General features: G+C 40.0%; 1 protein-coding gene across 5 annotated transcripts in view; it reads right to left on the bottom strand.

The window, feature by feature from the left end:
- Nucleotides 1–16,129, bottom strand: part of WDTC1 (WD and tetratricopeptide repeats 1) — a 70,527-nt gene that overhangs the window by 35,896 nt on the left and 18,502 nt on the right. For all 5 annotated transcript variants that reach the window (XM_045476229.1, XM_045476233.1, XM_045476231.1 and 2 more), the window contains exons 2-3: nt 15,894–16,041; nt 14,095–14,178 (exon numbers count right to left, since the gene is read on the bottom strand). In XM_045476229.1, coding sequence (XP_045332185.1) covers nt 14,095–14,178; nt 15,894–15,941 — 132 coding nt within the window. In that variant the 5' untranslated portion in view covers nt 15,942–16,041. The remainder of the gene's footprint in view (nt 1–14,094; nt 14,179–15,893; nt 16,042–16,129) is intronic.

Below are 16,129 nucleotides of genomic sequence, written 5' to 3'. Positions count from 1 at the left end.
ACATAAGAGTGAAACCATATGGTATCTGTCTTTCTCTGTATGGCTTATTTCACTTAGCATCACACTCTCCAGTTCCATCCACGTTGCTACAAAAGGCCATATTTCATTCTTTCTCATTGCCACGTAGTATTCCATTGTGTATATAAACCACGATTTCTTTATCCATTCATCAGTTGATGGACATTTAGGCTCTTTCCACAATTTGGCTATTGTTGAGAGTGCTGCTATAAACATTGGGGTACAAGTGCCCCTATGCTCCTGTATCCCTTGGGTAAATTCCTAGCAGTGCTATTGCTGGGTCATAGCGTAGGTCTATTTTTAATTTTCTGAGGAACCTCCACACTGCTTTCCAGAGCGGCTGCACCAATTTGCATTCCCACCAACAGTGCAAGAGGGTTCCCGTTTCTCCACATCCTCTCCAGCATCTATAGTCTCCTGATTTGTTCATTTTGGCCACTCTGACTGGTGTGAGGTGATATCTGAGTGTGGTTTTGATTTGTATTTCCCTGATAAGGAGCGACGTTGAACATCTTTTCATGTGCCTGTTGGCCATCCGGATGTCTTCTTTACAGAAGTGTCTATTCATGTTTTCTGCCCATTTCTTCACTGGGTTATTTGTTTTTCGGGTGTGGAGTTTGGTGAGCTCTTTATAGATTTTGGATACTAGCCCTTTGTCTGATATGTCATTTGCAAATATCTTTTCCCATTCCGTTGGTTGCCTTTTAGTTTTGTTGGTTGTTTCCTTTGCTGTGCAGAAGCTTTTTATCTTCATAAGGTCCCAGTAATTCATTTTTCCTTTTAATTCCCTTGCCTTTGGGGATGTGTCGAGTAAGAGATTGCTACGGCTGAGGTCAGAGAGGTCTTTTCCTGCTTTCTCCTCTAGGGTTTTGATGGTTTCCTGTCTCACATTCAGGTCCTTTATCCATTTTGAATTTATTTTTGTGAATGGTGTGAGAAAGTGGTCTAGTTTCAACCTTCTGCATGTTGCTGTCCAGTTCTCCCAGCACCATTTGTTAAAGAGACTGTCTTTTTTCCATTGGATGTTCTTTCCTGCTTTGTCAAAGATGAGTTGGCCATACGTTTGTGGGTCTAGTTCTGGGGTTTCTATTCTATTCCATTGGTCTATGTGTCTGTTTTTGTGCCAATACCATGCTGTCTTGATGATGACAGCTTTGTAGTAGAGGCTAAAGTCTGGGATTGTGATGCCTCCTGCTTTGGTCTTCTTCTTCAAAATTACTTTGGCTATTCGGGGCCTTTTGTGGTTCCATATGAATTTTAGGATTGCTTGTTCTAGTTTCGAGAAGAATGCTGGTGCAATTTTGATTGGGATTGAATGTGTAGATAGCTTTGGGTAGTATTGACATTTTGACAATATTTATTCTTCCAATCCATGAGCAGGGAATGTCTTTCCATTTCTTTATATCTTCTTCAACTACCTTCATAAGCTTTCTATAGTTTTCAGCATACAGATCTTTTACATCTTTGGTTAGATTTATTCCCAGGTATTTTATGCTTCTTGGTGCAATTGTGAATGGGATCCGTTTCTTTATTTGTCTTTCTGTTGCTTCATTGTTAATGTATAAGAATGCAACTGATTTCTGTACATTGATTTTGTATCCTGCAACTTTGCTGAATTCATGTATCAGTTCTAGCAGACTTTTGGTGGAGTCTATCGGATTTTCCATGTATAATATCATGTCATCTGCAAAAAGCGAAAGCTTGACTTCATCTTTGCCAATTTTGATGCCTTTGATTTCCTTTTGTTGTCTGATTGCTGATGCTAGAACTTCCAACACTATGTTAAACAACAGTGGTGAGAGTGGGCATCCCCATCGTGTTCCTGATCTCAGGGAAAAAGCTCTCAGTTTTTCCCCATTGAGGATGATGTTAGCTGTGGGCTTTTCATAAATGGCTTTTATGATGTGTAAGTATGTTCCTTCTATCCCGACTTTCTCAAGGGTTTTTATTAAGAAAGGGTGCTGGATTTTGTCAAAGGCCTTTTCTGCATCGATTGACAGGATCATATGGTTCTTCTCATTTTTTTTTACTAATGTGATGTATCACGTTGATTGATTTGTGGATGTTGAACCAGCCCTGCATCCCAGGAATGAATCCCACTTGATCATGGTGAATAATTCTTTTTATATGCTGTTGAATTCGATTTGCTAGTATCTTACTGAGAATTTTTGCATCCATATTCATCAGGGATATTGGCCTGTAGTTCTCTTTTTTTACTGGGTCTCTGTCTGGTTTAGGAATCAAAGTAATACTGGCTTCATAGAATGAGTCTGGAAGTTCTCCTTCCCTTTCTATTTCTTGGAATAGCTTGAGAAGGATAGGTATTATCTCTGCTTTAAACGTCTGGTAGAACTCCCCTGGGAAGCCATCTGGTCCTGGACTCTTATTTGTTGGGAGATTTTTGATAACCGATTCAATTTCTTCGCTGGTTATGGGTCTGTTCAAGCTTTCTATTTCCTCCTGATTGAGTTTTAGAAGAGTGTGGGTGTTTAGGAATTTGTCCATTTCTTCCAGGTTGTCCAATTTGTTGGCATATAATTTTTCATAGTATTCCCTGATAATTGTTTGTATCTCTGAGGGATTGGTTGTAATAATTCCATTTTCATTCATGATTTTATCTATTTGGGTCATCTCCCTTTTCTTTTTGAGAAGCCTGGCTAGAGGTTTGTCAATTTTGTTTATTTTTTCAAAAAACCAACTCTTGGTTTCGTTGATCTGCTCTACTGTTTTTTTAGATTCTATATTGTTTATTTCTGCTCTGATCTTTATTATTTCTCTTCTTCTGCTGGGTTTAGGCTGCCTTTGCTGTTCTGCTTCTAGTTCCTTTAGGTGTGCTGTTAGTTTTTGTATTTGGGATTTTTCTTCTTTCTTGAGATAGGCCTGGATTGCGATGTATTTTCCTCTCAGGACTGCCTTCGCTGCATCCCAAAGCGTCTGGATTGTTGTATTTTCATTTCCGTTTGTTTCCATGTATTTTTGAATTTCTTCTCTAATTGCCTGGTTGACCCACTCATTCTTTAGTAGGGTGTTCTTTAACCTCCATGCTTTTGGAGGTTTTCCAGACTTTTTCCTGTGGTTGATTTCAAGCTTCATAGCATTGTGGTCTGAAAGTATGCATGGTATAATTTCAATTCTTGTAAACTTATGAAGGGCTGTTTTGTGACCCAGTATATGATCTATCTTGGAGAATGTTCCATGTGCACTCGAGAAGAAAGTATATTCTGTTGCTTTGGGATGCAGAGTTCTAAATATATCTGTCAAGTCCATCTGATCCAATGTCTCATTCAGGGCCCTTGTTTCTTTATTGACCGTGTGTCTAGATGATCTATCCATTTCTGTAAGTGGAGTGTTAAAGTGGAGTGTTAAAGTCCCCTGCAATTACCACATTCTTATCAATAAGGTTGCTGATGTTTATGAGTAATTGTTTTATATATTTGGGGGCTCCGGTATTCGGCGCATAGACATTTATAATTGTTAGTTCCTCGTGGTGGATAGACCCTGTAACTATTATATAATGCCCTTCTTCATCTCTTGTTACAGCCCTTAATTTAAAGTCTAGTTTGTCTGATATAAGTATGGCTACTCCAGCTTTCTTTTGGCTTCCAGTAACATGATAAATAGTTCTCCATCCCCTCACTCTCAATCTAAAGGTGTCCTCAGATCTAAAATGAGTCTCTTGTAGACAGCAAATAGATGGGTCTTGTTTTTTTATCCATTCTGATACCCTATGTCTTTTGGTTGGCGCATTTAATCCATTTACATTCAGTGTTATTATAGAAAGATACGGGTTTAGAGTCATTGTGATGTCTGTATGTTTTATGCTTGTAGTGATGTCTCTGGTACTTTGTCTCACAGGATCCCCCTTAGGATCTCTTCCATCACGTCTTCTTGAATCACTGCCACAGCCCCTTAACTGGTCTGGTATATTTAGACCTATGCAATATTAATTTTGAAGCCAAGATAATTTTCTTTGAAGCTTAATTCTGATCACATTGCTCCCACCGTAAAAACTATTCAATGGTTCTCCATTGCCCTTGGGATCAGACTCCATGCTGAGCATCATGACCTAGGATCGTGACCTGAGCCAAAATCAAGAGTCAGACACTCAAGTGGTTGAACCTTTAGGACGCCCCTTGGATGCTTTTTCAATCGGCATCTCTGTGGATATAAATTCTACATACACAGGAAAGGTAACAAGACACCAGAGTGGCTGAACTCTGAAATTTCAAGTAACTCACAATGCAAACAACAAAGTCAAAAAATAAAAATAGGGCCAGGTTACTAAACTGGAAGGTAGAGAAATAGTATGGGTGAACAGGGATAAGATTTAAAAAGTGAATTTTACTACAGAAAATTTAAAAAGCCAATCAAACCAAGAGGTTTTTAGTGAACATCCACTAACTGTTCAGCGCTCTACGTCCTAAAAGTATTTTTTTGCATTTCCTTTTGCATTTTTCAAAAGCATACAAAGTAGCAAGTTAGGAAATCCAGGGGAAAAAATCTTCCTCAGATAATAAAGAAGAAAACATTATAATCAATAACCACAAAAAGGAGATTTTACCTCTTTTATCCCATCTCCAGTCTCCAATAATCCCCTCTTCTTAATGCTAAAAATAAACTGCTGTTAACCAATGTGCAGTCCATATATGACAATGGGTGGGAAATAAAACAAGGAAAGGAAATGACTGTCAAGTGTTTTAAAAAGTTAGATGCCAGCAAATTGGCATCTCAGGAAACTTTAAGAGCTTTCTACAAATAACAACAACAATATCAGCTAATATTTGAGGGCTATATAACATGACTTTACAATATGCTAGGCATTGTACTAAGTACTTTAGATAAATTAACTTGTTTACTCCTCCTCATAAACCTAACAGGATATGTGTATTATTTTATTGATGAAGAAATGTGTGCTAGAAGATAGACTTATTCAAGGTCATATGACTCACAATGGCATTTCAATTACTAGTTGGCCAAGGGGAGGTGTGAGATACTCACAAAAAGATACACTTCCAACCTCAAACTAGGAAAGAAGGAAATAAGACAGCCTTTTGGGGGGGCGGGGGTAGGGTGGGGTGGGGGGAAAGACAGCCTTTTAGGAGTTAAGATTCTAAAACTCATCATGGCTTCCATCATACCACACGTTCTCCCACCTCTATGCCTATTCTTTCTATTTCCTGTGGCTAGAGGAAAAGGAGGAATGGATAATCTCTGTATGTTGAGACACCTTGGCTCTTGATCTTGAGCTCTCCTCTCTCACTTCCTACTTTATCCCCAGGAGACATTATCCAGTCATCTTGTTTCATGGCTCTTATAGACTGGTGGTTCTTGAACTTTTGTCTTAATACCCTTTACATTGTTAAAAATTACTGATAGGGGGCCAGGGTGGCTCAGTTGGTTAAGCATCCGACTTCAGCTCAGGTCATGATCTCACGGTTGATTTCAAGCCCCACATCGGGCTCTCTGCTGTCAGGCACAAAGCCTGCTTCTGATCCTCTATCTCCCTCTCTCTCTCTCTCTCTCTGCCCCTCCTCTGCTCACTCTCTCTTTCTCTCAAAAATAAATAAACATTAAAAAAAAAATTACTGAGGCTCTCAAAGAGCTTTTGTTTATATGGGCTTGCTTTACGTATTTACTTAATTTTTTTTAAGTTTATTTATTTATTTTGAGAGAGACAAAGACAGAGTGAGAGGGAGAGGGGCAGAGAGAGAGAAGAGAGAGAAAATCCCAAGCAGGCTCTGAGCTGCCCAGCACACAGCCTGATTCAAGGCTCGAATCCACGAAGCTGTGAGATCATGACGTGAGCCAAAACCAAGAGTCGAATGCTTAACTGACTGAGCCACCCAGGTGCCCTGGGTTATATTTATTGATATTTACCATATTAGAAATTAAAATGGAAATTGTTCATATTATCTCATTTAAAAATAACAAAAATGATAAGTTAATACATTTTAAATGAAAAGTAAATATATTTTCTAAGACAAAACAATTTAATGAGAAGAGTGGCATTGCTTTACATAATGTCTAGCTTAATGGAAGATAACTGGGTTCTCATACCTACTTTTGTATTCAGTCTGTTGCAATATGTTATTTTGGTTGAAGTATATAACAAAAATACATCCTCACAAAGATATGTAGTTGCAATAGGAAGGAGTATTTTAATACCCTTTTCAGGTAACTGTAGATATCATTCTTTGATATTGCACCAAAACTCCACAAGTAATGAGTTCTTATATTACAATGTAGGATCTGAAACCACATAAATGAACTATTGGTACCCTCCTACATTCAAGTGCATTGGTCTAGTTTGCATTATGCATAGCTCTTTTATGCATGTATGAGTCTGTTGCATCATATGTTGGTCATTTTGACAACAGTGACTCACTGAATTTAAAGATCTTCAATGCTAACATTCATTATATAATATTGTTGACATTTGTTTGTATCACCACGGATGGAAAAAGCCTTTTAAGTATTGAGAAGTTACCACGCTCATGGTGGCAGATACAAGTTTTCCTATATTCTCATTCATTCTCTCTCTCTCTCTCTCTCTCTCTCTCTCTCTCTCTTATTTTGCCTAAAAGTTCAAGTTTTATCCTTGGCAACAAATATTGTCAGTTGTTTTTCTTAAAGTGACAGCTCATTTCATTAAAAAAAATTTTTTTTAATTATTTTATTTATTATTTTGAGAGGGAGAGAATCCTAAGCAGGCTCCACGCTATCAGTGCAGAGACTGATGTGGGGCTCAAACTCACAAACTGTAGGATCATGACCTGAGCCAAAATCAAGAGTCAGATGCTCAACCGACTGAGCCACCCAGGTGCCCCTCAGTTCATTCATTTTTAAAAAAATGTCTGCCATGGGGCTCCTGGCTGACTCAGTTGGTAGAACATGTGACTCTTTTTTAAAATTATTATTTTAAAAAATTTATTTATTTATTTATTCATTTTGGGAGAGAGCATGCACACACAAGTGGGGGAAGGGAAGAGAGAGAGGGAGACAGAGATTCTCAAAGCAGGGTCTGTGCTGTCAGCACAAAGCCCAACAAGGGGCTCAATATCATACACCAAGAGATCATGACCAGATCAGAAATCCAGGGTTGGATGCTCAACCCACTGAGCCACCAGGTGCCCCTAATCATTACTTTTTAAAGTTTATTTATTTATTGGAGGGGGGTGGGCAGAGAGAGAGAATTCCAAGTGCCCTCTGCATGCAACTCTTGATCTCGGGGTTGTGAGTTCAAGCACCATGTTGGGTGTGGAGCCTACTTTAAAAAAACAAATAAAATATTGGGGCACCTGAGTGGCTCAGTCAGTTAAGCATCCAACTCTTGGTTCATGGGATGGAGCCTCAAGTTGGGCTCTGTGCTGACAGCATGGAGCTTGCTTGCAATTCTCTCTCTTCCTCTCTCTGCCTCTCCCCACTTGCTCACACTCTCTTTCAAAATAAATAAACTTAAAAGTAAATAAATAAATAAAAATGTAAAAAAAGAGAAAATATCTGCCCAAATACTCATATTTGAATAACCCCAGTTTTTGTCTGGTAGTCATTATTTAAGATGGCACTTCATGAAAAAAGTGGCTAGTAGGGCTTGCAACTCAAACAACAGCACAAGTGCTTTTTCCTCAAGACAACCACCATGGCGCAGTACTTCCCACCCCATAATACAGAATACGAAAGAGATGTGTACTTAAAGGTTGAAATTTAATAAAACTACTACCTTCTATTGCTTCATATCAAGGACGTTTTAAGTAAAATTTGTTGTTGTTTTTTTGTTTTTTGTTTTTTTTGGTTACTGCAAATGCATGGCGTTAATAAGTCATTGATTTGATGCAATATTTGCCTTGACTCATGCTACGGCGAATCACTTTTTTTTTTTGCAAATTTTAAATGAGCTAATTTTTGTTTTTGCTTTTGTTTTGCAAACAATTTCTTAGTAATACTATGAAAGTAGTTTGGGCCTCATGGATTCCCTTGAAAGGTCAATGAGGATCCCCAGGGGCCTGCAGACCACACTGAAACATGCTACTATAGACTATCTCTCTGTCAGTCACTCTCCAGTGTTTATTCCAGTCTATGCCTCTCTCCTGATCCCAGACCCACTGGACCCTGTAAAAATGATAGATATGTCTTTGCTGTTACCAAGGCCCGAACTGCTTGAACTCTGAATCCTATCCCCTCCAGCATTCCCCAGGACTTTGTTCCTTCAATTATTCTGTCCTCCTAAATCAGCAAACTTTCTCCTGCCATCAACATACAATCATGTGCTAGTATTTCTTCCCATTCTTATGAATCCCTCCCTTAGTCCCATAGACCCTCGTAGCCACATCTCTAGTTCTTTGCTTCCTTTTGTAAATAAATTTCTTCAAGAGTTGTCTACACAACTCAGTAAAGCTGAAAACAAAAATAAAATGACTTTGAAGGAAAGAAGTGAGGGGGATAAAAAAGATGTCATTCTTCCTCCAATTTTCTGAAATGACTCCCCATTGGTTAAAGCCAACCCGAAGACGGAGGACAGAGAGCTGAAGAAAAGAAAGCTGAATAGTAGACACAGAGGGGCAAGAGAAGAAACTATCTTTTACGGTTTATCCTTTTTACTGCCTACATCCTGTCTCCTTTCACCTAGGGGCAATTTTGTAATACATAAATTTCCATCACCTTCTTAAAAAAAGAGAGAGAAATTAGGACCTCATCAAAATAAAAAGCTTCTGCACAGTGAAGGAAACAAGCATCAAAACTAAACGGCAACCGATAAAATGGAAGAAGATATTTGCAAATGACATATCAGATAAAGGGTTAGTATCCAAAATCTATAAAGAACTTATCAAACTCAACACCCAAAAAACAAATAATCCAGTGAAGAAATGGGCAAAAGACATGAATAGACACTTCTCCAAAGAAGATATCCAGATGGCCAACCGACACATGAAAAAATGCTCAACATCACTCATCATCAGGGAAACATAAATCAAAACCACAATGAGATACCACCTTACACCTGTCAGAATGGCTAACATTAACAGCTCAGGCAACAACAGATGTTGGCGAGGATGCGGAGAAAGAGGATCTCTTTTGCATTGTTGGTGGGAATGCAAGCTGGTGCAGCCACTCGGGAAAATAGTATGGAGGTTCCTCAAAAAACTAAAGATAGAACTACCCTAAGACTCAGCAATTGCACTAATAGGTATTTATCCAAGGGATACAGGTGTGCTGTTTCAAAGGGACACATGCATCCCAATGTTTATACCAAGCACTATCAACAATAGCCAAAGTATGGAAAGAGCCCAAGTGTCCATCGATGGATGAATGGACAAAGATGTGGTATATGTACATAATGGAGTATTATTCTGCAATCAAAAGGAAAGAAATCTTGCCATTTGCAACTACGTGGATGGAACTGGAGGGTATTATGCTAAGCAAAATTAGTCAGAGAAAGACAAATATCATATAACTTCACTCACATGAGGACTTTAAGAGACAAAACAAGGGCATCTGGGTGGCTCAGTCATTTAAGTATCTGACTTCGGCTCAGGTCATGATTTCGCGGCTCGTGGGTTCTAGCCCCACATCAGGCTCTGTGCTGACAGCTCAGAGCCTGGAGCCTGCTTCGAATTCTGTGTCTCCTTCTGTCTCTGCCCCTTCCCTGCTCATGCTCTGTCCCTGCCTCTCTCTCTCTCTCTCTCTCTCTCTCTCTAAGAAATAAACATTAAAAAAACATTTTTAAGAGACAAAACAGATGAACATAAGGGAAGGGAAACAAAAATAATATAAAAACAGGGAGAGGGGCAAACCATAAGAGACTCTTATATATGGAGAACAAACAGAGGGTTCCTGGAGGAGGGTGTGGGAGGGGGGATGGGCTAAATGGGGAAGGGGCATTAAGGAATCTACTCCTGAAATCATTGTTGCACTATATGCTAATTTGGATGTAAATTAAAAAGTATAATAAAATAATTTTAAAAACAAGAGAGACAAAAGAGAGTTCTCTACACTGTGGTTGCCACTTTTTTACCTCCAATTCACTCTCACAACCCCTCCAGTCTAGCATCTACTCCCACCATTCCAATAAAACTGCTCCAGTAAAGACCACAGTCATTGTTCTATCCTCATCTTACTGAACCTTTCAAAAGCATTGAGCAGAAGCGACCATTCCTTTCTTGTAATATTCTCATTATGTGGGCTTTCCACTCTCCTGGTTTTATTTCCTTTCTACTTCACTGACCACCCCTTCTTTAAATTTTTTTTTTCAACGTTTATTTATTTTTTTTGGGACAGAGAGAGACAGAGCATGAACGGGGGAGGGGCAGAGAGAGAGGGAGACACAGAATCGGAAACAGGCTCCAGGCTCTGAGCCATCAGCCCAGAGCCTGACACGGGGCTCGAACTCACGGACCGCGAGATCGTGACCTGGCTGAAGTCGGACGCTTAACCGACTGCGCCACCCAGGTGACCCGACTGACCACCCCTTCTTGGGTAACTTTCTTGGGTAGCTGGTAATCAACTCCTGAAAGCAGGAGTGTCTCCACAGCCAGGTCTTGGGCCCTATTCTCTAGAGGTCCATAGACATTTGAGTCTCCGGATTTCTCCCTACAGTCCACAGCTCTCTCTCCCAATTAGTACCATCACTTCCTACTTGACATCTCCACAAAGCTATCCAACAGGCTTCCAAATTTAAAATGTCCAACCCCTGAATCTTTCCCAAACCTATTTTTCTCCCAGTCCTCTTCTTTCCATCTGCTCTCACTTCTCTAAGTCTCACAAGTGGCAAAGCTGGGATTTAAACTAGAGTTTTTGTTTCTTTTTTGTTTTGTTTGTTTTTTACATCTAAATCTGTGCATTCCTGGGCACCTGGGTGGCTCAGCTGGTTAAGGGTCTAACTCTTGATTTCGGCTCAAGTCACGATCTCACGTTTGTGGAATTGAGCCCCATGTCAAGCTCCATACCTCCGCGCTGGGCATAGAGCCTGCTTGGGATTCTCTCTCTACCCCTCCCCTGCTCATGCTCGCGCTCTCTCTCTCTCTCTCTCTCAAAATAATCTGTACATCTGGACATTCTTTCATCCTATGCACTGCTACATAGGTTAGGGAAGTGCAAATTGAAATAATTCACCTTCATGTAATTTTGTATTTGAGTTCCAACCTTTGGGAAACAATAGATGGGATCCTTTTTTGTGTTCATAGAAGTTTCTAAGTCTATTCTGAACAAAGTTATTTAACTACGAAGAGATGGAACAGAATATGGGTTGGATGGAGGCACAGCTAAAAGAAACGGCTGAGCCAGTCAGTGATCACTGTCTACTCAGCATCCACCAGAGCAGGGCTTCTCAACCACGGCACTGTTGGCACTGGGGCCGCATATTTCTCTGCTGCGCACTCTCTGCTGTCCTGTGCACTGTAGGAGGTTTAGCAGCATCCCTATCCCCTTTCCACTATATGTCAGTAGTACCCTTCGAGTTTGGACAACCAAAATTGTTTTCAGACGTTGCTAAAAATCCCTTTGGAGGTAAAATCATCCATGCCCTGCCCCCAACTGCACTAGAGGGAAGTACTTTGAGTTATATTCCAAGGGAAATATAGAAAGAAACTACAGAACAATAAAGGATAAACAAATTAGTAGAAATTATGTCTTCAAAGAATTTTTAGAAATATGGGAAAGCAATCAAGATATAAAAAGTATAAAGCAGTTTACTCAACTGTGTAAATGGTATGAGCCCAATTTTGTGGGGGGAAAATTTATATAAGCATGGAAAAAAACTGGAAGACTTAAGAATCATAATTGTTACTTATTGAACTAGTTTGCTATAATCCAGGCATTGTGTTAGTCCTTCACACAAAACTCATATAATCATTACAGCTATGCTCAGTTATTGTTCTAGTTTACAGATTGGGAAACTAGGGGTAACATGCACAAGGCTATACAGCTGGGGAAGAGATAGGTTTTGTTTTTTTTTTTTAATGTTTATTTATTTTTGAGACAGAGAGAGACAGAGCATGAACGGGGGAGGGTCAGAGAGAGGGAGACACAGAATCTGAAACAGGCTCCAGGCTCTGAGCTGTCAGCACAGAGCCCGACGCGGGGCTCGAACTCACGGACCGCGAGATCATGACCTGAGCCGAAGTTGGCCGCTTAACTGACTGAGCCACCCAGGCACCCCAAGAGATAGGTTTTAAAACTAAATTTATGCAGCTCTAATACCCATCTCTTAACTAGTATTCTGCTTCATAATACACAAAGGCAGTATACCAAAGGTTAACAATGTTTATCTCTAGATGATATTTTGTTTTCTTTTCTATATTTTTCTGTCTATTCCATATTTTCAACTATGGTAATATTTATCACTTCTATAATCAGAAAAATTGGGGGGCACCTGGGTGGCTCAGTCAGTTAAGTGTCTGACTTTGGTTCAGGTCATGATCTCATGATTTGAGTTTGAGCCCTGCCTTGGGCTCTGCACTGACAGTGTGGAGCCTGCTTTGGATCCTCTCTCCCTCTCTCTCTGCTGCCGACATCATCCCCCCCTCAAAAATAAATAAACATTTAAAAAAAAAAGAAAAATTTTAAGTAAAAATTGTGAAGACTACTTGGTAACATGGAGAAAAGACTTATTATATGTTAATCATATGTTAATATGTATCTTAATTTAAGATACAAAATTCAATGTAAAGTAGGATTACAATTATGTGAAAATATGCAGGAGAAAAAAGGAAGTACACAAAATGCTAATAATAATTGTTTTAGGGAGATGGGACTAAGAAGTAATTTTTACTTATCTTTTCCATATTACCATTAATGTAGTTATATTTTATTTTTAAAAAATTTTTAGGGGCGCCTGGGTGGCTCAGTCGGTTGAGCGTCCGACTTCAGCTCAGGTCATGATCTCGCGGTCCGTGAGTTCGAGCCCCGCGTCGGGCTCTGTGCTGACTGCTCAGAGCCTGGAGCCTGTTTCCGATTCTGTGTCTCCCTCTCCCTCTGACCCTCCCCCATTCATGCTCTGTCTCTCTCTGTCTCAAAAATGAATAAACGTTAAAAAAATTAAAAAAAAATTTTTTTTAATGTTTATTTAATTTTGAGAGAGAGAGAGAGAGAGAGAGAAAACGCATGTGCACCCATGGGGGAGGGGGCAGAGAGAGAGGGACACACAGGATCTGAAGCAGGCTCCAGGCTCTGAGCTGTCAGCACAGAGCCTGATGCAGGGCTCAAACTCATGAACTGTGAGATCATGACCTGAGCCAAAGTCGCATACCTAACTGACTGAACCACCCAGCCGCCCCACAATGTAGTTATATTTTAAAATGGATAAAAGTTTATAATTTAAAAAAGCAGTAACAACCATCTGTAATCTCACTACCCTAAGATAACACTGTGAACATTCAATAAATTTCTTTCTAGTCTTTTTCTAAGATCAACAGGATCACTTATATATACTAACTTGAAGGAACCAAAGAGAATTCTTACTCAACCTGCAGGTAATACTAAGTTGGACAGGACAGCTAAATGTTGGATTGAAAACATGATCTGGAGGAAGGAAAGGGCCTGGAATTAACACTATGGAGTGTCTCTATTGGACACAACGAAAGAGTTGAACTTCTGGATTAAAGGCCTGGCTCTCCATGGACTGGACAGGACAACACTGGACAAGATGCTTGGCCTTACTAAACCCTTTTTAAGAAAATACCCATTCCTTATATACCTCCCCACAGCATTTCTTTGAAACTAAAATGAGAAAACACTATGTAAAAACACTTTGTAAACTTTAACTTCCTTTGCAAAGGTAAGAATAATTACTGTCCAAGTCAATAGTAAAAACAGTGGTATGCACCTCAACAATATTTTTCCAAACACAAAGCAAATAATATGACCAAAAAACAATTTCTGTGTGACCATGTCAATCACTAACCTTGATTTACCTGCCTATGTTTACCTGCTTAATAAAACTGCTAGAAAGGACAGGAAACCATTAGGTATGACCTGCAGAGAAAAACTTGTTTTTGCCTTGAATAATGCCAGAAGGGTTCTCTACAGGCAGAGAATTAAGAGCCAGCCATCTGCATCTAAGGTGCAAACTTGATTTCTTACCTGTAGCTCTGCTTCCAGGCCCAGTCGTCTGATAAAGGGGTCAGTGACATGGTAGCGACGCTCAAAGCTCAGAGCACCCCGCTCCTGCGGGACAGAAACAAACTCAGTTTCATTGATTCAATTCAATATGATTTACTACGTGCCTATTATATATCCAGCACTGTCCTGGGCACTGCAGGAGCTACAAAAGATAGTAAGAAATTGGGCTGCAGGAGCCTGCACTATACTTGGGCAGGGATTAGAGAATAATAAAAGAGTATAAAATTAAGCATAGGGTGCCTGGGTGGCTCAGACGGTTGAGTGTCTGACTCTTGATTTTGGGTCAGGTCATGATCTCACAGTCCATGAGATCGAGCCCTGCATCAGGCTCTGCGCTGACAATGTGGAGCCTGCCTGGGATATTCTCTCTCTTTCTCTCTCTCTCTGCCCCTACTCCATGCATGCTTGCTCTCTCTCTCTCTCAAAATAAATAAATAAACATTAAAAACATAAGCATTAAATTGTGCTTGTTGGGTTACAAAAGGCAGAAAGAAAGAAAGAAAGAAAGAAAGAAAGAAAGAAAGAAAGAAAGAAAGAGAAAGGAAGGAAAGAATGAAAAGAAAGAAAAATTGAAAACAACAAATAAAGGAGTTTCCATCTTTAGGTTAGAGAGAGAGGGTGGGCATCACCTTTAGGACACATAATGTGGGGGGTATTCAAAGGAAAAAAATAATTTGCATGGTCCCTCCAACTCTATGATTCTGTGCCTCTAGGAAATGGTCCTTGCCCTTGAGGGCCACCCAGTCTAAAAAAATTACAAACAAAACCTCCCACAAATGGACAAAGCCCCTAAAGGATTCAGGGATGAAGGGAAAAATATACAAAACACAGATTGATGTGCTCCGTGCACTAAGCACATAGCTCATGTATACACTCAATCCTTTTTGATGATCATAGCTTATGCTGCATGCCACTTAATTTTTTAAAGATTTTTAATTAAAAACATTTTTAGCACTTAACCTTTTCAAAGAACTTCCTGTGTTCTTTCAGATTTCATTCTCTATGATCAGCCTTAAAGGCAGACACTATTATCATTTAACAACAGAAAACACAGGGAGGTAAAATGATTCAAGTCTTATAGGTAATTAGGGCAGTGGTAAGATTAAGCTCCTGACCCAGCTTGGGGTTCTTACTATAGGAGCACATCAAGTCCTGGTAGAATTTCTTCCATTAAATCTCTGTGTTCCTTTACTGCAGGTTCCCCTGACAAAGCCTGGGCTATCTTGCTAAATGAACTTGACAGCCCCTTCATCCATTCATCTCACAGAATGTACAAACTGCACAGGACAGGTGCAGAAGACCCTTAAAGAAAAGAAAAAAGAGTCTAAGCTGAACCGGGACTAAGACTCTTCTAGGGTCTGTTACATGCACAACTTAGCAGCTGGAGCAACATGAAGATGTCATATTTTCTTCTGCTACACCCACCCCCCCACACACACCTACATATGTACACACAGTTGTGTACACACATGCACAACACACACGCACAGTACACTGATGGCTCCCCTCCCCACCGACGTCCATTAATTTCAGCAGCCCAAGTACAAAGCACTGGGATAGAGGAGTCTCCATGAATTCCATATTCTTGGGCAAAGAAGATGGGAGTCAAGAGACCTTGATTTTAGTCCTAGGTCTACCACTAATTAGCTATGTGACTTCAGGCAAGTCACCAACTCCAGACCTCAGTTTCTTCAGCTGTAAAATGAATCTGTTAGGAAGAAAGGACTTCATGCTCTGGTTCAAAGGGCTGAGCTGCTTACCTTGATCTGCCTACGGATGAGGTCTCTAGTTATGTTGACTTTTGCCATCTTCTCTTAATGAATTCAACAGCAGGAAGCTATAGAAGGATCTTCAGGACCCTTGAGCATTCCAGCCAAGCCCAGGTCCACAAGACACACATTTAATTACCTGGGGAAAAAAAATCATCAAACCTTGGGGGATGGAATAAGGTGGCTTCAGAGTCCTGGTTCCACCCCTAAAACATCCCACCAGCCTA

Source organism: Leopardus geoffroyi, chromosome C1, assembly GCF_018350155.1.
Source record: "Leopardus geoffroyi isolate Oge1 chromosome C1, O.geoffroyi_Oge1_pat1.0, whole genome shotgun sequence".
NCBI classification, from domain to species: Eukaryota; Metazoa; Chordata; class Mammalia; order Carnivora; family Felidae; genus Leopardus; species Leopardus geoffroyi.
This window is presented reverse-complemented; position numbering and strand designations above follow the sequence as displayed.